Source organism: Spinacia oleracea, chromosome 3 (genome assembly GCF_020520425.1).
Source record: "Spinacia oleracea cultivar Varoflay chromosome 3, BTI_SOV_V1, whole genome shotgun sequence".
NCBI classification, from domain to species: domain Eukaryota; kingdom Viridiplantae; phylum Streptophyta; class Magnoliopsida; order Caryophyllales; family Amaranthaceae; genus Spinacia; species Spinacia oleracea.
Window position 1 is genome coordinate 2,896,382 of NC_079489.1, and position 22,545 is coordinate 2,918,926.

The window sequence follows — 22,545 nt, forward strand, 5'->3', positions numbered from 1 at the left end:
ATGCTAGATTAAAATAACAAATTAAAAAATGAATTCGTGCTTGTAAAATGTTCTTTTTGTATTAGATCGATTGCTATCAGAGAAAATCAATCGGTTTAAGCGTTAAGCTTTATAATCTCATAACCAATCACATATCCAATGTTTCGATTCTCACAATCTTCCGAGTTAGGCATGTACACCCTCAAAATTTACTTTCTTTGTTTTACAATAATACATATATATACTATTTTGACGCCGATATTATTTATGATACACGTTGCACCTATGCCAATAGTTAGTGATAATCTAGTTATTAGCCACATGCATGTGATGATGCACCAAAGCCCTAATCCCATAGTTAATGCTATTGAGGCGAAGTTTTTTATTTCGGTTTTTTCATGAAATGCCCCTGAGGTTTGCAATAATGCACCAAATACCCCTGCGCGTTTCAAAATTCATAGAATACCCCTAATTTTTCCAAACTGTTCATAAAATACCCCTATTATGACTTTCCGTTAGTCCTCCGTTAAGTCATGTTTATAATTCATAAAATACACCTACATATAAAGTTATTGCATAATATACACCTATTTATAAAGTTCTTTGCACCAAATACCCAAACTCCTTTAAAACTGCAGAATTTGAATTCAACGGCTAGTTTGAATTTCTAATTTTCCTAGCAATGAAGTAGTACAGTTTGTAACAAATTTCCAGCAATAAATAGGAATTATATTCCATAAAAAGCCGATTAATTTGCAGAGTAGCTTTACAAAAACTCTGATTATATTGCCATTGCCATTACATTTGAAAGTCTATAAAAGCTCTTGAAAATTCAAAGTAAGCCGGTAATAATACCCTTGCAATGAACATTTACAATCACTCTTGTACTACAATGCATCACATTCTTGGTTACCTTGCTTGAGCCATTTCCACCCTTAAATAGAAACAACCACACCAGTAGAACGCAAATTAGTTTTGCAGTCCCAATTCCAACAGCAAACCAAAGTAATAACTTCAAATATTCCGCCTTTAACCTTCATCTGATAATCTATTGCAGCTGAATCGTGTTTATGTCACCAGCTTCACAATAGAGCTTTAACTGATATTGAGCTTCAGAGTGTTGTTCAGAGACATGATATAATGATGTTTAGGAATTTGAGATGCACAATTCATCTATGAAATAAAGAAATAAATTCTTCACCATTATTGTATCGAACGAAATGGCAATCGATATCACAACCAGCAAGGAGTTCAATCAACTATAACACTAGTGTTCTATCACTTCTATGCACACTAATAAATCAATTCTTCACCAAAGATAAAAACACAATTGGCAATTTAGCAGCTCACAACTTGAATAACTAACATAAAAAATAAAGGAAAGTTGAATCAAACCTTCATCCTCGTCATCCTCAGGCAAAGGGAAATCAATCCAAGTCTCAGGATGCATAGCATGATAGCAACATCCCTAGCAAACGACACCACCTCTTCTGTGACACCAATGACACCTCGTTCAGTGTAATTCTCAATCGACAGTTCCTCCTCCGAAGCAAACTGCAATATATTGAAAGCGATCTTCCAACATCCGAAAACCGCCTTATTACTTGAGAGCTTCGAAATTCTGTACCGAAACTTCCCGGACTCAAAACCCTAATTTCTCCCACCGAAATCGCCGCCGAATTCACCCACCATGACCACGCCAACCATGGACGTTTCTGGTGTTGTCTCTCCTCCGCCATCTCCGCCCAACGATGGTGGAAGCTCCTCTTCCTCTGCAACCCGATTTTTCCTAATTCTCTCTCCTCCGCTTCGGGATCAACTCCTCTCGCCGTCTTCTCCTCCCTTTAATCAACGCCTCTCACCTTGATGAAATCTCACTCATCGACAACACCAATGGAGGAGATAGAGAGTTGACCGGGTCACCGATGCCATCGACGGTGCACCAGAGAAAATCAAACCCTGGCTGAGGTTGGCGACGGTAGCGGGGGCGAAAATGGTGACGGGGTGAGGAGTGGTGTTGGTTCAGTGGGAGGAGAGAGAAAGTTTGGGTGGGTTGGGTGGGAGAGAGAGAAAGTATACAGATGAATGGGATTTAAGCCACATAAGGGTAACAACGTAAATTCATACTAACGGAGGACTAACGGACGTTAAGTCCAAGTGTATTTTATGAACAGTTGGAAAAAATAGGGGTATTCTATGAATTTTGAAACGCGCAGGGGTATTTGGTGCATTATTGCAAACCTCAGGGGCATTTCATGAAAAAACCGTTTTTATTTTTTTATTTTTCCCAGAGTATTTATATTATTATGTATCTCTATTATATGAGTAAACTTATGAGGAATTTAGTGTCCAGTTATCCACCTAAATTGGATATAACCCTTATTCAAAGTTTAAATTGTTGAAAAACATTTACTCCGTAGAAATGTTATAACATTCTTACATATAAAATCAAAATTTGAAAATGTTTGCATACATCAGTGAATATAGGATTAGTAAAAATTATTACTCCGCACAAATCAGAATAAAATACTTCAAATATAAATAGCGCCAAAAGTCAATACTCCGTACATTATTATAACCACAAAAAAGTATCATCTAAATTTTTAATTTTTTTTTAGGTCTTTGCATTATTTAAGAAGGTAAAGAAAAAAGCACTTAAATAAAGGAGAATAATATGCCATCCTTCTACTACAAGCATTACCAAAGAGAAAGCATTTGGCAACTGCCACTTGTTATGGCAACTGTCTTGTCACAGACCACCATTGTAAGTAGTAAATATATTTTCTTCTGATCTTTGCCGTTTTTCCCAACCAATTAATGCAATCACCCTCAAAAGCAAACTAATTCTTAATTCAATTTCTAAAAAAATCAATAAAGTTTCTGCCTTTTTCACCGATTTTGATATGAACATTTGCATTTTTCTTAATTTTCATCAGAAAAATCGAAGAAAATTTCTGGGTTTTGCTGAACAGATTGAATCAGGAACTGGGTAGTTCTTAAAATTATTGATTATGGGAAGTAATTATGAGAAAGAAAATGAGGAGCAATTGATAAATTATTATGCTGAGAATACTGTTTTTGTTGCTGTGGGGAAGAATTTGAATGAGAGTGAATCTGTTCTGACATGGGCTGTTCAGAAATTTTCTGGGAAGAAGAGGATTTGCATCCTTCATGTTCACCAACCTCACTTACTCACTTTTTGTAAGTCCCTTTTCTCTCTCTTATTTTTCCTACCCTTAAATTTGAAATTGTTGTTGGAATTATGGATTTGTTTTATGATTTTTGGATGATTGAATTTGGTGCAATTCTGGGGTTGATCTGAAATTTTGATGTTGGGTTTTGTTGACTGTGTTTAGTTGTAATACTTTTTGTTTTCCTGATGATCTAATGGAACAGTGAATTTACTTGTACTCAATTTGTTTGGTAGGCGGTAATAAATCGTGGTAATTATTGGGATTGAATGACAATTTCTGGCTGATTTGAGGTGATTTATAGAGTTATAGACAGATAGACTAGTGAAGTTTTGGTTTTGGATTTGTTGATTTTGTTTAATTGTAATACCTTTGTTTTTAATGATCTAATGGAACAGTGAATTTACTTACTCATAGACGACTCGTTTGGTAGGCAGTAATAAATCGCGGTAAATGAACAAGATTGAGTGACTTTTTTGGCTGATTTGAGGTGATTTGTAGAGTTATAGACAGATAAACTAGTGAAGTTTTTGTTTTAGTTGATTGCCATTATTTTTTATTGGATTAGGTGTCGTAATCTTAAGTAAGGAAATGGATGAAAAGAAACGGAGATGATCCTAACACAATTTCTACACCCTTTGGAAGATCGGTCCGAATTCTGGAGTGTTTTTTTCAGTTGAATGACAATGTTGGCTGACTGAAGTGTTTTTTTCAGTTGAATGACAATGTTGGCTGACTGGAGGTGATTTATAGAAAGAAAGTTTAGTGAAGTTTTGGATTTGGGTTTCAGTTAATTGCCATATTTTCTGTACTCTTTGGGAAATCGGTCTGAACTATACGAAGTATTGAATATGCTTTGTATTAAATCATGTAGTATTTTTATATAATTGTGAAAATTTGTCCATTTGGAATGAAGCCAAAAGAACAATTAATATATGGGTTTGGATTATAAAATTTAAATGAATACTAATCAAGAGGGCTTATTAAACTATTTGTTCGTCTTTTCAAGGGTGAAGTAGCTGATGGTTGTGTTTCGGCCATATTATGTTGTATTATTTTAGATGCATTGAGGTAACTTTGTTGTTCGGCTTGTGAGCAAAATAGGGTTGACCTACTTTATAGTGGAAGATAGTATGTTGTGTTGAGAAAAATTGTAATTTGCACTTTTGTATCGTCATGATTAGTTTGACGAAAAATGCTGAAGTAGTAGATCCTTCATTTCAGTTGCGCCAGCCGCCAGACTATAGTATGGCATGATCACACTTTTTGAACACTGCATAGAAAATGGTACTTTGACACTTCAAATCAAACCAAAATCATGGGAAACTTCCTCAAGATTTCCTGATCCAACCCTTAGATCTCTCCTAGATTGGATCCGTTTCATTGAATCCAACATATCTCATTGTTTTCTTTAATACTTAGAACTATGAGGTATGATTTAGACTCGAACATTTAAATGGTTGAAGGAGAGGTGGACATAGCCATGATTTACTGAATTTATGGACATATTTTAGTTCTGACTTCTGAAACAAGTTTTTCGATGTCAGAAATGGCGTTTCACGACTGATTCTTTATCTTTGTATTCACTTATATGAGTTATATCACGGGTTTGGGATCATTTGCTGAGGCATTTTAAGGCTATAACTAGGACGATCTGTCAAGTTTCCTGTGACGGATCTGCGTACTGTAAAATATTAGTCTTTGAGCCATCATGCCAATTTCAGTTCTTAAAACCAAAATATTTTGGCAAGTTTTGATTAACGGACTGATTACTGATGCATTTTGATCTACTTTTTAATACTTGAATCCTTGATATTCTGATCACGTGGAACAGTTGAACCACCATTTGTTAAAGTACTCCTGCTATTTCTAATGTTTAAAATACTTCAGTTGATGGGAAGCTGTCAATCAGCAAATTCAAACAAAGAGCAGTAAAGGCACTCCATGAATCACATATGCAGAAACTTCATAAACTCATCAGTCAATACGTTCTCTTTGTTTCTCAAATGGGGGTAATTCTCACTTTCTTCATCCTTCTATACATCATAATTCATATTTAAGCATGCTATTCTTTTAGATTAACGCTAGCTATACTTCATAATGCGTATTTAGGCAAGCTATTCTATTAGATTAATGCTAGCTATACTTCATAATGCGTATTTAGGCATGCTATTGGTTTAGATTAATTTATTTGTCGGCTTGTTCTTCTATAAGACAGTTGCCTGTATTAACTCGTGTTCCTAGGTGCGTGCGGATAGGATGTGGATAGAAACGGAAAGTATTGAAGACGGAATAGTTAAGATGATTGCTCAGCACGGTATCAAATGGCTGGTTATGGGAGCAGCAGCAGACAAACATTACACAAGGTATGAAGAGCTTTTTTGAGTTTGTATGGTTTTAAGACATTACATAAGCAGGAGGATTTGCAATATAACTCATTCTTCAACTAAGGCTTTGTTCTGTTCACCTTATTCCCACTTATTTCAGGAAAAATAAGTTTAGATAAGTTTAGTTAAGTCAGTTAAATTCAGATAAGATAAGTTCAGGAAACATAAGGGTTGACCAAGTACAATTTATGACTAAAATAAGTTTTTATATGTTCAGAGAAGTTCAGTTAAATTCAAATAAGTTTAGATAAGATAAGTTCAGAAAAAGTAAGTGAAAATCAGGTGAATAGAACGCACCTAAATGACGAATGCTATTAAATATAACTAATAATTCAATTAAACCGATAAATGCTGCAGGGAAATGGCAGTGTTGAAGTCCCAAAAGGCGATATTTGTCTATGAACAAGCCCCGGTTTCCTGTCACATATGGTTTACTTGCAAAGGAAAGCTCATCTGTACAAGGTTCCTTCTTTTTCCTCTTCTTTTACACATTCCTTCAGTAAACATATGTGATGTTGCAAAAGTTGATTCCTTTTCTCTTCTTTTTCGCACATTCTCATCCCGTCTCTTCTTCGTGTTCTAAATAGCTGATCCATTAACTTACTTAATTTAACAGGGAGCGTATTGTAAATGATCCTGTGGTGTATACGTCCGAGGCAACTGAATCACAAAATTCAAACTTGGACACCAAAGAGTCGGATAATACTACTAGATTAGGTAGTGCTGGTGCAGAATTTTCCTCTAATCCACAACCAGTAGATTTGAATACTGTGACTAAAGAAGCAGAACATCTGACAGAAGAAGCTCCTGATAGACAATCATTGTATTCAGATGTTTCAACAGAAGAATCTGAGTCAGAATCTCTCGAATCAGATGTTTTAACTGAAGCAGAAGAAGCAGAACATGTCAGATTAAATACTCTTGTTGCAGATACACTGTCGTCAGAGCCGCATGTTGTTGCCAAAGAACCGGGGCCCGTAAGAATAGATCGCATGGCTGGTGAGAATGGATCGCCCCCCCGGTTGACATTTCGAGAACGTGGGTCCATTCTCCGTGCCTGTTCTGTTGATTTCAGCTCAGATTTTGAGAAACGTATGGTGTTATATTCTCCAAAGAATTGCAGTACTTCACATGATTGTATTGACATAGAGAAAGAAGACTATCAATCTGAGGGAAACTCGCAGTTGTCCGAATTCCGTTCTTCAATCAGATCAGTGTCGTCCGAAGGCAAAATGGTAGGCCCCATGAAATCTCTAGCATGACAATCTTTGCCTAGCTCTTAAGTTGCTGAAAAACAACGTGATCCGAGTCTGATATTGTTGGCTTTTTTGAAGAAATTAATGAACAAGACTAGTTTGTGGTTAATAAAATTTTGAACAGGCGGGAAAAGATAAATTGCAAGCGCCAAGAGAAACTCATGGTAGACTGGAACAAGCCATTTCAGATGCTGAAAACTTGAAAAAATTGGCATTTCATGAATTAGTCAAGCGATGGAAAGCTGAGGAGGATGCCGTGGATGCCAAGAGAAAGGTATTCCTTTCATACATTATTATCTTCCTTTTCCTCTATATTTATGATATTCCTACAATGAAGTAAGGGCTAAAGACATAATTTTAGACCTGATCATCATGAGCCTGACCCGCTGGCCCGGCCAAAAATAGTGGGTTTTGGGCAGAAATTTTAGGGCCGTTTTCAAAAAAATGGGATGGGTTTTGGCCAATTCAAAGTTCATTGGTCCAGCCCGAAAGCCAGATGTTTTGGCCCAAAACAACGGGGTTTGGGCAGAAATTTTAGGCCCGTTTTTAGCCCCATCCCGAATTCGAAATTTTGTGGACGGGTTTTGGGCAACTCAAAATTACAGTTTTAGTTAAAAAAATTGACTCGACTCGAAAAGCCCGTGTTTTGGGCAGAAAATTTCAGTCCGAAGTTTGGCCTGTCCGACCTACTGTGCAGAATTTTAAAGGTATGGCCCAACCGGGCCTGCCCGCAATTTAATCAGGTCTAGGACATATGAGAGAACTGGAGGTCAACAATCTAATACTGTGTAGGCCACAACCCCAGTCGATCAAAATTGCTGTAATCACACATAAATTTTTCATTGTTGCAGGCTGATGCTGCAGAAAGTAAATACATCGAGCAGATAAAACAGAGAAAATCCACGGAACAAGCTCTGGTAAAACAAAATCTCGAATGTGAAAGTATCAAAGAAGAATATGAGAAGTATATGAAAGAACTTCCAATCATCCAAGATCAATGTTTTGGCCTAAAAACCCAGATAAGAGAATCTGAAACTGCAGCTAAAGAATTGGAGGAGAAGATCATTTCAGCTGTTGAGCTCTTGATATCTTTCAGGAACAAGAGGGATCAGCTACAAACGGAGCGTGATAATGCTGTCATAGAACGTAACAATCTGAAGAAATTGGAGCAAAGGAGAACTTCAGCATTATCGGGCTTACAATTTTCAACGTTTTCCTTGGTCGAAGTTGGTGAAGCGACTTGTAGTTTCGACCCGAGTAAACGAATTGGAGATGGGAGATATGGAAGTGTTTATAGAGCGATCCTTCGACATGTGCATGTTGCTATACAGATGCTTCCGGATGATGGATACTTGAGTCAGCAGATGTTTGAACACGGGGTAAGTACGTAGATGTACCATAAGATAGTACAAGCATTTCTTTTTATACTAGGTTAATTAGCACCTGTGCATGTAGAAACCTTTTCTTCTCAGTTTATATACTTTTAGTATACTCCGTTTTAATAGAGAATAGATTAATACAACGAAAATTACGAATAACAAATTTACATAATGAAAAAGGTGCCATCTTTAACAGAGAATAGATTAATGCAACTTATATATTTTGATAAAAGAACAAGAAGAATAGAAAGTAAAAGATGCATTTATTTTGGAATTTAGAAAGCGTGTAAATTAAATTCTAACCCATCTTAATAATTTATTTAATGTAAAAGCATAGATTAATGACATCAACTTTAGATTTTGGAGGGAAATTTTTTCTTGTGAGGTTGCCATGTGGACAGTAATGACTTCAGCGGTTATTACTTTAGTAACTAGTGTACTAGTGTATGGCTCGGACGCTGTTCTGGATTTTACTTTTAGTGGGGTTTACTTTTTGTAAAAATGTGCACATTTTTAAAGTTGTATTTTACATTTATATGGGAAAATATAACATACATGATACATTGTAGCTAGCTAAGATGGTAGGAAGTGAAACTTTTAATCCAAAGTTTGGTGTTCGATCCTTGGTACATGATTATTGGTGGTGATGTGGCGTAATAGTGAGGTGTACACGTAACACATACATTTTCATAAACGCCTTTTAATATATTAGCATAGATAGTTATAGATATGCTAAATCTGAACCTTGCATGTTACTGATGTTATTGAGAAAATGTTCATAATTTCTTATGTGTTGGAAATTGCAGGTCGAAATTCTAAGCAGAATAAGACATCGAAACATAGCTACAATCATCGGTATCTGTCCAGAAGCACGATCCATCATTTACGAGTACCTTGAAAAAGGTAGTTTGGAAGATCAACTAACATGCAGGGGGAAAACCCCCCCTCTGCAATGGCAAACTCGAGTTCACATTGCAACAGAACTGTGCTCAACCTTGATCTTCCTTCATTCGAACAATCCTCCAATTTATCATGGAAATTTGAAGCCCTCGAAAGTCCTTCTTGATGCAAATTTTACCAGCAAAATTGGTGATTTAGGCATCTTCTTTTTAACCCCACAAAATCAACACTCTAATTCTGTGTATATAGACCCGGTATTTCTCAAGACTGGAGTTCTTACTCGAGATACAGATGTGTATTCATTTGGGATGATAGTTTTACGACTTTTAACTGATAGACCTGATACTGAGATTTTGAAGGATGTTAAGTGTGCTTTACAGAAGGATAAGTTTGAGTCAGTGTTGGATTTTTCAGCTGGAGATTGGCCGGTTAATCAAGCAAGAACACTGGCTCGAATGGCGTTACGGTGCTGTGAGAGGAATTTGACTAAGAGACCGGATTTGGGTTCGGATATCTGGAGTGTTCTTGAGCCGTTGAGGAAATCGTGTGATGCTCAAGCATCATCATGCTTGCAGAAGAAGGAAAACATCCGGCCTCCCTCCCACTTTGTGTGTCCAATTTTTAAGGTAAAATTAGCATATCATTTTCAGATGCAACTTCATAATTTTACAAATGTTGGTGATACACTGGCAGCTAAAGATGGACGTGGGGTTGGGTCGGGCCGGATCGGATTGGGCTTCATGCCAATCCCACGCCAAGCCACTTGTTTCGTGGCAAGCCGTGCCGAAAGTTCGAAAAGGATGCCCAAGCACGGCCCAAACCCATGTTCCCTCGTGTCGGTCCGAGTCTTCGTGTCTAAACCTAATTTTAGCCAATTTAACTTGCTTTGTCGTGACGGGCTGGGCCGGGTCGTGCAATGGCTGAGCCACGCCAAACCCACTTGTTCATGGTGGGCCGTGTCGGAAATTTCTAAAAGGAGGCCCAGGCACTGCCCAAGCCCATGTGCCCTCGTGTCGGGCCGGGTCTCGTGTCTAAGCCTAATTTTAGTTAATTTCAAGTGTCTTTCTCGTGTCATGCCTTGTCGTGTTTTTTCCGAAAAATGGGCTCCAAGCCCGGCCCACGACTTCGTGCTCGTGCCAGACCATGTTTTTTTCGTGGCCAGGCACTGTGTCTAAGCCTAATTTTAGTCAATTTAACGTAATTTGCCGTGCCGGGTCGTGTTTTTTCCAAAAAAGGGATCCAAGCCCGGCCCACGAATAGATTTGCAAGTTTATTCATCAGTGTCCATAATCATAGTATGTCATATGGAATGCAAGGAGTAGAATTTATGTTTTTGACTGTTTGGTTTCTGTGACTTAATACAGGAAGTTATGAAGGATCCTTGCACAGCAGCAGACGGCTACACCTACGAAGAAGACGCGATAAGAGGATGGTTAGAAAGCGGGCATACAACTTCACCCATGACAAACCTGAAACTTCCAACCTGCAACCTAATCCCGAATCACACGCTTCAGTATGCAATCCAAGAATGGCTGCAACGCTGCTCATAAATCGTACACAACTACACCATTTCTAACCTTATGTTGCACATAATATTTCTCCCCATACTTCTGTAGTTCTTTACCTGTCACACTTGCTCTATATACACCAAAAACCTTACACAATCAATAATAACTAACAAGCCTATGTGGAATCCAAGAATTACCCTAGTATTTATCTTTACAGTTACATTTTCTTTTTAGAAGGTAAGATAGAAGGACCCTACTGTACTGGTACCTCGCACAGGTATTTCCAGCCAGCTTTGGAGCTTTACTGTTACATATTATAGTTACTAACATGATGATATACTTGTAGTCCAGATCAGACGATATTAGTGAAATTGAGACTGGTAATTAGGTAGGTTGAAGCTCCATTTATGTTAAATCAGTGTAATAGCTAGGTGATTAGGGATTCAAATGATTGGATTAACTATCTCAAAGGGGTTTGAATGGTTTGATGAGGAGCTTTAACATCTTTGATGTGATTACTATTGTATTATCCATGACAGGAGTTTTCTACTGTATTATCCATGATACTGTCAGTTTTCTGCTGCATTATCCATGATACTGTCCGTTTTCTGCTGTATTATCCATGATACTGTCAGTTTTCTGCTGTATTATCCATGAAATTGTCAGGTTTGTTTCTGTAATTAACAGCAGTAATCACTTTGCTAAAAATTCATGAAACATTGCATATGTGACAAAGAGAGTAAATTTCCCATCTAAAGTACAAAGTACAAAGTCAGGCCACCATGGCAGCCTGGCAAGTAACACTCCAACAATAAAGGAAGTTGCTTGAATAAGGAAATAAGGAAATAAGGAAGGTCTCTTTGCTACAAATACATGAAAGTAGATGGAGCTACTTTTATTTGGGTTGGGTAGGTCCACATTTTTGCTCCATGGATAAATGGGAGTTGTCACTCATCTTCTCATCCCCCCTTGGCCTTTCCATTATTTGGTCTAAAAGGTAAAAGACAATTGGGGATAATAATTGTAGTAAAATTATTATTGGAGCGAATGAGCCATCAGCCCAATACAATTTATTTTTGATGTCCTGTTTGTATACAATACACAATACATATTTCACCAATTTCATGTTTGTATGCTCAAACAACTAGAATATTGGAAGTGATGTTTCATGTTTGTATACAATATACAATACATATTTCCAAAATACCTCAATTTCACACAAGTATACACGGAAAAATATAACTCATATCCGTGTATAAATTAACAACGCAAATTCTTAATTCGTACAAAAGATCGTCTTATAGTTAGTAAACTGTCAAATTATATGTCACCTAACTCTTACCTATTTGACATACTATTAGACATGGATCATGATATGTCAGTTAGTTAAGTGTCAGACGACATGATAGGATATGGAAAAATCCGTGTCTATCTACCGGGTAAACTCCTCATGATCACCACCGTATAAAAGACTGTCTTACAATTAGTAAACTGTCAAATTACTGTCACCTAACTCTTACCTGACATACTATTAGACATGAATCATGATATGTCAGTTAGTTAAGTGTTAGACGACATAATAGGATATGGAAAAATCCTTGTCTATCCATCGGGTAAACGTACTACTCATGATCACCACTAATAAAGAGCATTGAGAGTGGAATTCACGCGAACTTTAATAACTATTTTTTAATGTTCTATTAATTTGTTGCATTGAGTAGGTGTAGCAATGTCTGCATACTAGCTGAACAAATAATACCATCTTCGATATTAGTTTTGGGTTCGGACAGTGCCCGCTTTACTACATAAATTTTATCCTTATATCGACATTTATTATTATTTTATGTTGAACATCTAATATAGTAATATGTAATACGGAGTGTTGAATAGCTTAATGGTTAAATTTTTTATATTATACATTTTACTTAATGTCTCGATAAACTGAAATGATTAAAAGAGAGCACCACGACACAAATACATACCTTCTTTTTTTTGACGGGGAAGAACAATTTCATTAGTAATCAGTCGTACGACATCTACAATGTTAAAATAGATCTGTATACCATAGATTCAAAGAAAATACATAACCATTAAATCAAAATAATTACTATTCCGCATCCTAAATTACATCTCATATTCCACCGCTTCTAGCTTAACGCGAACAGTAATTTTCGATGTTGTACATTTTTTTTTAGAAACACCTAATGTCAAACAAAGTACAATGGACAAGGAAAAGAAAATAAAAATTTTGAATTTCTATAGTATTTAAATTTCCTTGATCTCTCTATTATTAAAGTGCAAAAAAACCAAAACAATTAAAAAAAAGTGAAATAAAAAAACAAAGAAAAGGTGGCATTTCTCTTGCTCTTCTTCTTCCCTTTCTCTTCCTCTCTTCACCGTCTCTAAGGTTTCGCCGACCACCTTTCTTCACGTTACTTGCCCACCCCGTTTTTTCCCCAGAAACGTTTCTCTCTCTTCAAACCCAGAAAACGCCGCCCTCTCTCCTCCGATCGACGCTTCTGACTCTCTGAATCACAAAGTGTCAACTCACTACTGGGGTATGTCACACTTTTTCAAATTACTATTCAGCTTTATAGTCGTAATAAATGAATATGATTTCAACATGTTTGTTATATTATATGCCTTCCCAGATCATTTTGATGCCTGAAACTTTATCAAGTATTTGAAATTTGATCTGATTTTTCTGGGTTTTTGGAATTTTGGTGATCTGCCTCTCCTTTTAGCTGGGTTGTAGTCATTATTTTGAGAACTTTGGTATTTTTTGTTGATTTGGGATCATTGTAGATCCAATGTAGATTGTGGGTATCGTAGGATTGTTGCTCTATTTGATTTTGGGTATTTATTTGGTGGGTTTTGTTTTGTGATTTCCCTTATACATTTAATTGATTTGTGTGATTTGAAATTGCTACTTTTTTTATTTGATTTGTGCCCCTTTTCTCTTGTTTTGAAGAGAGGTATTCTGTGCGTTTGCTTTGGGTTTTGTTGGTGGATATCCATGTACATTATACACTATGTTGTTAGGAAACATGTATTGTGTTGAAGTTTTTAAGACGTTTTTTTTTAATTGATTTCTATTACTGCTCGGCATTTATGGAATACATTGCTTGATTGCCTGAATCAGTGAAGTTTTTCGGGTTGCACGGTCATGGTTTGGTACTTTGCCTTTGACCCTTGTGAAGAACATTGCAAAAATTAATAAGAATTGGTGGATGGATGTTCGGTGGTTTACATATCAATAGGAAAATCTTAGGTTTCCAGCTGTTCCACTGTTGCCACTTCTGTTCAGTTGAAAGGCTATGCATTATACTCAAAGCTTTCAAGGATTGATATGAACCTCATTCTATTTGGAAATGCAGTTTTTGAGAATGAATATGATCTCAGCTTTTATCTAGAAGGAATTGGAACGCAGTTGTTGCTGGTCCAAGAACCAATGGGATAGCTAATTAAGTGAGAGTTATTTTAGCAAGAGAAAGTAATACTACATTACCAGTATGTGAGTATTTTAGCCGTTTTTATTTAAGGGTGTGCCAACTGCCAACTTCCAAGGGAAATAAGCAGATTATGCAGCGGAATGCTGGTCAACGAGGGAAGATGATTGAATCAAATAGAAGTTTCCCATTAAGGCACTTGGTTCTCTGACGTGGGAGGTAACAACACGTTCTTGGATCTTGGATCTTGAAAATTGAAATATAGTGGTCATATCTGTCCTGAATTTGGCATCTATCTATGGATTGCTACCAAGATTTGATTTCATGAAGTTCTGAGGAATTCGCTATCCAGCAAATAGTTTCTCTTGTTCCTTTATGTATCATCTATAGTCTCACTGACTTGGTGACTACTTTGCATAGACATTGTCTCGGAGACCTGCAGTTCAAGATGTCTGGAGCAAAATTCTGATTGTCTTCTCGACAGTATAGGGGGCTTAGGTAGTTCGGTGCAGCAAAGTAAATTTTCCATATCAGTATTCTGTTTCTTACCTCACAAAGTATACCCGTAAATTGCAGATTACTAGAAGTTGGGGTCAGACCAATTTGTATGCTGTTTTAAATGGAAAGATATCTTGGGATTTTGATGGCTATCGGCTCTCTTAACAAGTTTCTTAGTTCATCAAAGACATGGAAAGGGTGATTAAGACAATGACCTTTCAGGAAAAAAAAAAATCTTTTGTGGATCTTACTTCTTGAATACCTTTGTGAAAGCTATCAGGATCTTTTTGACCATTGGAGCAGCAATTTATTTGGTTTTATTTGCCACTGGAATTTGTTATCGCATTTTGCAAGCTGTTGTAGAAGGAATGAGATGAATGTTTTTCTCCACTGCACAGATTCATGTTTGATGTATGACTAACTTCTACGTTGTACTGGCATGTTCATATATTGAACTTTGAAGAGATTCGCCATCTATTATTGAGTGTGTTGACACTTTTTCATTTACTTTTTATGAAGATTCCTGGTTTTGTGAAATCTTTATTATTTCATCAATAAAATTTCTTGACCTAAAGTACTATTGGTTAAACGGAAGTTGTTTTGAAAATGTATGGGCATTTTTCTGCTGACATCGTGTGATCCATTTATGGGGTTACTTTAAGTAGGATGACTATGATTTATATGTTGATGTCTTACCTGAAACTTGTTGCTGTTATCTGCAAATATTGTCTCACTTAATTCATTTTCTTATATTTTCTGAACCTTTTCTGCCTTGCCTTTACTATGTTTTTCTGAAGGAGAATTTCTTTTGTAGTACATTTTCCTTAGGTTGCAACCATTAATAGCACTTGGAGGATAGATGCCGCTTCCGAAGATCAAGGCCTCTGGTGTAGCAGACGCAATGAAAGTGGATGATGGAAATGATTCTTTAGATACATTCATCAGACAAGCAATAGGGAAAGAGCCTTCTCTTTCTTTCTCAAGGGCAAATGACAGTCCAGTTCAGTGGATTCAGTTACTTCATGCCTTGGATCAACAAGGTACTCACAAATTTTCTAGTGTTCTAGAGTTAAATAGGATAAAAGTAACTGAAAGAAAACTCTAGAGCATGTCGTTGTTACAACTCTCTTATGCATCTGAGGTTATTTGTTCAAAGGAATCTTTTCATTATGGTTAAATGTGGTGGACACCTTAAAGGTGCGAAGAATGTCTTGGCACTTGCTAAGGCCGTGAGTCTGAAAATGTTGTCTTTAGCAACCTAGCAGGTTTGTAGTTAGGCGCTAGGCTTAGGGTGAGACTTTTGTAGAATCACTTTTTCTAATTTCTTTCTATATATACCATGGTAGATCTGCCAGGGTGGCCTTTGCTATCTCCATTGAAGGTCCAAATGCAGAAGTGTGAAAAGTGCTCTCGTGAATTTTGTTCAACCATCAATTACCGAAGACATATGCGTCTACATAGGCGGAACTTGAACCTCGATAAGGTATCTTTCTCGTACATGCCCTTTGTACCTGGATGAAAGTTGTGAAATCGTTTCTAAATTATGTTTTTTAAAATAACTTTTAACCTATTTGTCATCCAAATATATGTTTGGCTTTTAGACTACTTTTTTCTTTGACTAGTACCCTCTTTTACCTTGGCTGATGTTGATATACGTTCTACAGGATTCAACTGTGAAAAATAGGGACCTGTTGCAAGCATTTTGGGACAAGGTACTTTATTTTTTATTTCTTGTGCGACCTCTGTTATGATAGAAGCTCTTATTAACTCTGTAACTTTTCCGGTTTTTTTTATGCAGCTTTGTCCAGAGGAAGCCATGGAGGTTATGTCATTTGATGACGTTTCTCTTGAGGTAATAACTTGATCTTGGATCATGGTTGGCTTCACAAGCTTGTGATTGCTCTGAGATTGTGTACTGTTGGTTGCTTGTTTTTGGCTATTTTCACCTTTTAGTTATTATCTGCAATAGTGTCCTACCGTTAGAGACAACGCCTATAATATATTAGATTTAGTACACTAGTTGCACATGTCATTTAAAAAATATCATGTATGTAGTCTCATATAGGCATATTACATACTACTTCTGTTTCATGAAGATAGTTACGCTGTACTTTTCACAAAAGCAATAAAATTATTCGAAATCGTGGAATTTTGTAAGAAGAATAATAAAGTAACAAAAGTAGTGGAATGTTGTAAGAAATAGATAATAAAATAATGAAAGTAGGGGAACGTTGTAAGAAATAAATAATAAATAATGATGTGTATTAGTGGAATGTTGTACGAAAAGAATGACAAGTAAGGTAAGTGGGGTAATAATGGAGAGAATCATTTGTCTAAAAATAGAAAAAGTGAAGCGTAACTATTTTTGTGAAATGGAGGATTAATGATTGTGGAGCTCTTGATTCAAACCATCTCTTGTTTTTGTAGATTTTTTAGTAGCATCATCTATTTTCCGACATTTTCTAGACATATTTGGAACACCTGGATTATTAGTTTAATTATTTTTTAATGATCTGTCATTAGGGAGTTAGTGGGTGTTCGATTGTAAAGGCATTGGCATCATTTATTCGGAAACCTGGATTTTCTCTACCTCAGAGTTACGTAAAATCTGGATCTGCACTCCTGGTAAGTGACACTTTTGTTTCTGATTAGCTACACCAGCTGCTCTCTTGTTTATTGTCTCCAGTCAAACTGTTAATTTATGGTATATATATCTTTTCCAGTATAATCTCCTTTTGGTTGCTTAAGAACAATTAGGAGATTCCCTAGAAGAAATACGGAATCTTAGTTTTAACAATGCTGGTTTATGTGGCAGGACCTTGTCCAGGGTAGACCGTCCAGGTTCCCTATAACATCGCAGGAATTATTTAGTATCTTAGATGAAGCAAGCGAGAAAACATTTCTATGTGCTGGAACAGCTGAATCATTACAGAAGTATGTGTTTGACGGTGAGGCTGGGAAGATTGGGCTTGAGATGAGGAACTTGGTTGCTTGTACTAGTTTCCTTGTTGAGCAGAAAGTGGTACGGATTTGACTGATTCTTAAGATTTGTGATGTATTTTTTTACAAGCATGTTCTTTAGATTTGCAAATGTTTATTAACTTTTCGTGAGCAGGTCAAGGCATGCCTTGCTGATATGGATGCTGAGGCTTTGAGGCACCAGAAATTGCTTGTGGAGGAAGAAGAAGCCGCTCAAAGGAGGTATCTTGCTGTTCTTTATGTTTATTTCAACTTCATTGACTTCAATAGTCGACATTCTTTCTCATACTAATAGATATATACACCAATCCAAAGTAATTGCTCGTGCTTGACTTTTGTGGTCAAACCCTGTGAAGAACATATTGTTGATCAGATAGAAAGACAAGTGACAGTCTAATCTTGTTGATCAGTCTTGCATTGTTTACGTGTGTATTCCTTTTATGGAATTATGTTGTTGTGAAGAGCTTCGTTTTTGGTTTTCTACTGCTTCGTAATAGAAACAGTAATTGCCTATAAAATTGGTTATGGATTTCATTGGGTAGGCCAAACAAGTTAGTGTTCTGGTAATTTGGTCAAATAATTTGTTTTTTAGGATTTACTGTTAATATCATGAACTTGGTGACAAGATCCTAAGATATGTAGCTTCCATCATTCAGTTATTGAATGAATAGGTGTCCAACCTCGGTGTTCTTTAATTTATACTCCCTCCGTCCCTTTTCTTTACTTTTGGTAACATGCACGTGATTTAACGATTAATGAATTTAATTGGTTAAAATAATCCTTAGCCACAATTTTTGAGAGAATATTAAGACATTTATGTGACAATATAAAAGTTAAGATTGTCAATGTAAAGAACAAAATGGGACACCGTAAACGGAATACGTAAAGAACAAAAAGGGACGGAGGGAGTATTTGTGTGTGTGTATTGGGGGGGGGGGGGGGTGATTAGGAACTGATAATAAGCTTAACTTCAAGCCTACCTCTACAAACGTTGAGCAGAATATGCTTTCTACGAACTATTGGAATTTAGTAGACGTGTTACTTGAAATTTTGACTTAATTTGAGGATGTTGACCTGCGGGTTGATCCCTTTTAAAAATTGAAACTGATATACCTTGGATATACATTATCACAGACAAGCTGCTATTTTGGAAAAGAAAAGACAGAAGAAACTTAGACAGAAAGAGCAAAGGGCGAAGGAGCAAGCCAGTGTAGAAACATACGATTCTCCCGAAGAAAGTTCCCCTTCCCCACCAACATCAAGCCCTGTCATCACCCCTGTCTCTATTCTAGATGTTCCCGAAATTCCTCACGACTTAACTCTGTCTTCTTCTGATCCTGTTCAAATAATGAATGTGGAAGAAGCAGACAATGACAAAATTCATGAATATGAATATTCAGATTTGGAGAATTCCCAATATGTATATCCTGATTTGGGTACTTACCACAATGTTGAGCATAATAGAACATCGCATCGAAGTGGCCGAAGATACACAGTTAGCTCTCGTTGGCAAGTACCGAAATTGCAGAAAACACCTAATGGCTTCCATAACAGTCACAACAACAACTATCAGGCAACAAAGCTTGGAACCATGCAAAAGCACACCTCTTCTAGGGATTCCCGCTCTTCTGCTGCCGCCAATGGTACTAAAGTGTGGACCCCAAAACCAAAATCAGACACTGATGAAGAGGGTTGCAAAAATAGGTTACAGATTGAAGCACCTAATCCACTTGGTCAGGATAAAAAGCATGAAGTTCTAATTGGTTCTATATCTATCACACTTGGAAACTGCAATAACTTGCAACATGAAGAAAAAAGTGCATCGGAGCTTTCTACACCAGATGTAAATGGTGTTCACGAAAGGGTTGTGAAAAATGAGGCGGTTCAGGGTACGGCAAATCGGTCTACTGTTAAGCTGTGGAGACCTGTTAGTAGACATGACCAAGGAGGTCAGCTTCCCATCGAAAACGGTGGCAGTGCTGGTGAAGTTGGCACCATCCCTTGCAATAACAGTAATGAAGTTCAGCAGACATGTGAAGCAGAGAGTTATTCGGACTGCCGTGGAGAAAATCATGCTTCTGTTGAAGGTGGATTTCAGAGAGGATCAAGTTTTTCAAGCCATGTAGCAGAAGCTTTTCTGGCAACAAGTATGTTCTCTGTTCCCAAATGCTCACCTTTCTTTCAAACTTAGTGTTTCAGTTATTGAATATTAATAGTATGTAGATAGTAAGAGACCTTGTGCTTTTCTTATGGCCTTGCATGCTCTTCTAAATTTCTTTTGTGGGGATCAGGGAAATGTTTTTATCAATGACTTCAGTTAGGGCATGTGGTATTCTTAGCAGGGAGAAAAAGTTCACATTTACACCCTGAAAGAAATGATGGGAAAAAACAGTATGGAATTCATACTTCCTCCGGAGTTATTTTTTTACTTGCACCATTTGGGTTGGGCACAAAGATTGAGAAAAATTGAAAATGTCAAAATTGCCCATATAATACAAACCAAAGAGAGGGAAAAGGTTAGGTAACAATGTGAAATGTGAGTAAGGGTAAAGTGGATATTTAGTGTGTGAACACACCAAAAAGCATGTGAAAACATTACCATAAAAAGAAATGGTGCAACTAATATGCAAATTCCGTAAAAGGAAAATGATGCAAGTAAATAAAAACGCAGGAAGTATTAGAAATATTAAGGGAGAGGGAGTTTTTTTGAAGCATATGTGAAGTTTGTTTGGGTGTAAACCACGTAAATACGCACATTAATTAATTTACAAGTGGTATTCTATTGACATCTTTTGCATCAAAACTCATGTAGGATGGAAGGAAGCTATTGCATCAAACCATGTACAACTAGTCTTATTCACTGAAGCTAGACCTCCTGGATGCCCCGAGATACAGAACGAAACCCAAGAAATAGTTCGCTTGTCCAGGTTAGAACAACGTGGCATCCTTCACAGTGCGGAGAACCGTTTGGAAAGTTACACAAACAACCTCGAACATTCAGTGACAGTCAAATCAAAGAACAGAGCTAAAGCAGAGAAGGGGGGCAATAAGGTCAAATACATCCCAAAACAAAGAAGCGCGTATTAAAAATAACAAAAACTCGGAGATTTTCATAGGTGGTATAGCATATGTGCAGTTTTTCATCTACTATATCTTTACATTCTTAGCAGAGGTTCCAGTTTTAACAGCGGTCTTCTGTCCGGAAAATTTTGGGGGAAGTGATTGTTAAGTAGTGATTATCTATTTTCTTTTTCTGGTTTCAGGCTGCAGTGAGCTCTATTTTTTTCGCCTTTTCGGTAGGGGTAGATTTATTTTTTTCCCATGTAATAAACTGGGTTTTTAGTGTTATTGCAGATTTTACCCTCTGGCTTTTTTGCTGGCAATATAAGGTTTTGCATTTCTCCTGTCTGTTTGAAGTTTTGAGTTTTTTAGCTGCCATTGCTAAGGGTAGTAAGGTAATTTCACTCCTTTTTGCTAGCAAATTTTTGATGTGATAGTCTTATTTATATTAGGGGTATTAAAAAATACTCGACCCGCATTACCTGACCCACCACAAAATATCCGGGTAGGGAAGGTTTTATTCTGAAATTTAACGGGCTGGGTACCGACCTGGTAAACATGTAAGTATCTGTTCATATGGCATGACCCTCTAGGCCTCTAGTGCAAAGTTACCACTTCTTTTCATTTCTCTTTTTATTTTTCAATCATTTCCTCGCTTTTCAGAGCGAGTGTAATCATTATTTCAAAACGGGAAGATAATGTATGAAGTATATTTTATTAATGAAGCATAAAAGTATGTTATTGGAAATACTTATTATTAAAGTTCCTCGTTGTTTAGTTGCAACGTTGTGACTTTTATGCTTGTCAAAGCACAAGTTTAATCAGAATGTTGCGACTAATAAAAACGTAAGAAAGTATTAAACTTAAGGTAGTGATTACTGATTAATTAGATAATTGTCAATATCAGGCTGTCAGAAAATCTAGACCATAAAAATTCAGTGAAGTAAAACTCAAGGCAGTGTGATTAATGAGATAATAGTCAATGTCAATGTCAATTAGTACTATATTAAGAGGTTAACCCTCTTCCATTCCATAATTGCACAATCAAGAAAATCCATTTCTAAATCTCATAATTTTTTTCTGATGCCGGAAATCACACTCAGGCCGTACAAATTATCCGACGTCGACGACTTTATCCGGTGGGCTTGTAACTCAGAAGTCCTACAATACATCAATTTACAATTTTGGGTGAATGTCAACTCTTCAAGGGAACAAGTTGTAACCTATTTCAATGAAGTGGTCATAACCCATCCATGGTACCAAGCCATATGTTTGGATGGTCAAGCCATTGGCTACGTCGTTCTCGAACGAGAACCCGGGAAGTACGGGCTTGATCGGGGTAGGGCGAAATTGTCTTATGCCTTAGGTCGCGAGTACTGGGGCCGAGGCATCACCACTATTGCGGTCAAAACGACTATTCCGACTGCCTTCCGGAAGGTTCCGGATCTGGTTAGGATCGAAGCTTTGGTCGATATCGAAAACGAGGCGTCCGAAAGGGTGCTAAAGAAGGTAGGTTTTGTTAAGGAAGGTTTGCTTAGGAAGTATGTTATGGTTGTGGATGGTGAGGGTATTGATCTTAATATCTTTAGCATCTTGCCTAATGATCCTATACTTAATTGAAAGCCACTTTCTAGTAGTATTGATTTGTGTTTGCTAAATTAATGAAGTAGTATTAATTTGTGTTTGTTTAATTGTTAGTTATCCATCTCATTGTGATAGCGGATACCTACCCATAGATTTCCTCGAGGTTGGCTAAATCCATATCAGAGCTGGTTTATTCTGGACGCTAACAAGTTTCATGGATACAAATTAGTACAGTTTGTTATCTTTAGCATCTTACCTAATGATCCCATAATTTATTGAAAGCCACTTTCTATGTACTAGTTACTTAGCTAGTGAAATAGTATTAATTTGTGTTTGTGTTTGTGTAATTGTTAGTCATCCATCTCATCCTAATAG

General features: G+C 36.8%; 3 protein-coding genes and 1 long non-coding RNA gene across 8 annotated transcripts; 3 read left to right on the plus strand and 1 right to left on the minus strand.

The window, feature by feature from the left end:
- Window positions 1–686: 686 nt before the first annotated feature.
- LOC130470646 (uncharacterized) lies at window positions 687–1,513 on the minus strand. The gene is made up of 2 exons (XR_008931356.1): window positions 1,375–1,513; window positions 687–1,152 (listed from the first exon to the last, which is right to left on the minus strand). It is a non-coding gene; the product is annotated as an uncharacterized lncRNA (long non-coding RNA).
- A 1,085-nt stretch (window positions 1,514–2,598) lies between these two features.
- Window positions 2,599–11,247, plus strand: LOC110784155 (U-box domain-containing protein 32). Of its 2 annotated transcripts, XM_021988580.2 has the most exons (10): window positions 2,599–2,743; window positions 2,916–3,180; window positions 5,061–5,182; window positions 5,415–5,536; window positions 5,915–6,019; window positions 6,174–6,792; window positions 6,938–7,087; window positions 7,665–8,192; window positions 8,999–9,718; window positions 10,457–11,247. In XM_021988580.2, exons 2-10 carry the CDS (start codon window positions 2,991–2,993, stop codon window positions 10,640–10,642), a joined length of 2,742 nt encoding a protein of 913 aa, XP_021844272.2. In that variant the 5' UTR covers window positions 2,599–2,743; window positions 2,916–2,990; the 3' UTR covers window positions 10,643–11,247. The 2 variants fall into 2 exon arrangements, with proteins under 2 accessions (XP_021844272.2, XP_021844274.2); XM_021988582.2 differs by lacking the exon at window positions 2,599–2,743 and having other exon boundaries at window positions 3,040–3,180; window positions 5,429–5,536.
- A 1,645-nt stretch (window positions 11,248–12,892) lies between these two features.
- LOC110784153 (uncharacterized) lies at window positions 12,893–20,934 on the plus strand. 4 transcript variants are annotated; one of them, XM_056838331.1, is made up of 13 exons: window positions 12,906–13,158; window positions 13,978–14,268; window positions 14,470–14,547; window positions 14,626–14,958; window positions 15,362–15,587; window positions 15,894–16,030; window positions 16,212–16,259; window positions 16,346–16,399; window positions 17,071–17,172; window positions 17,363–17,569; window positions 17,663–17,748; window positions 18,661–19,673; window positions 20,339–20,934. In XM_056838331.1, exons 5-13 carry the CDS (start codon window positions 15,407–15,409, stop codon window positions 20,611–20,613), a joined length of 2,103 nt encoding a protein of 700 aa, XP_056694309.1. In that variant the 5' UTR covers window positions 12,906–13,158; window positions 13,978–14,268; window positions 14,470–14,547; window positions 14,626–14,958; window positions 15,362–15,406; the 3' UTR covers window positions 20,614–20,934. The 4 variants fall into 4 exon arrangements, with proteins under 4 accessions (XP_021844267.2, XP_056694309.1, XP_021844270.2 ...); XM_021988578.2 differs by having other exon boundaries at window positions 14,470–14,958; XM_021988577.2 differs by lacking the exons at window positions 14,470–14,547; window positions 14,626–14,958.
- Window positions 20,935–21,669: 735 nt separating this feature from the next.
- LOC130470721 (uncharacterized) lies at window positions 21,670–22,206 on the plus strand. The gene has a single exon (XM_056841244.1). It carries the CDS (start codon window positions 21,670–21,672, stop codon window positions 22,204–22,206), a length of 537 nt encoding a protein of 178 aa, XP_056697222.1.
- Window positions 22,207–22,545: the final 339 nt, after the last annotated feature.

Coding starts and splice junctions, on each gene's coding strand:
- LOC110784155 (XM_021988580.2), top strand. CDS start 2,991: ATGGGAAGTAATTATGAGAAAGAAAATGAGGAGCAATTGATAAATTAT. Junction 6,020..6,173: donor GGAAAGCTCATCTGTACAAG/GTTCCTTCTTTT, acceptor TTAATTTAACAG/GGAGCGTATTGTAAATGATC. Junction 6,793..6,937: donor TGTCGTCCGAAGGCAAAATG/GTAGGCCCCATG, acceptor AATTTTGAACAG/GCGGGAAAAGATAAATTGCA.
- LOC110784153 (XM_021988575.2), top strand. CDS start 15,407: ATGCCGCTTCCGAAGATCAAGGCCTCTGGTGTAGCAGACGCAATGAAA. Junction 16,400..17,070: donor TTGATGACGTTTCTCTTGAG/GTAATAACTTGA, acceptor ATCTGTCATTAG/GGAGTTAGTGGGTGTTCGAT. Junction 17,173..17,362: donor AATCTGGATCTGCACTCCTG/GTAAGTGACACT, acceptor TTTATGTGGCAG/GACCTTGTCCAGGGTAGACC.
- LOC130470721 (XM_056841244.1), top strand. CDS start 21,670: ATGCCGGAAATCACACTCAGGCCGTACAAATTATCCGACGTCGACGAC.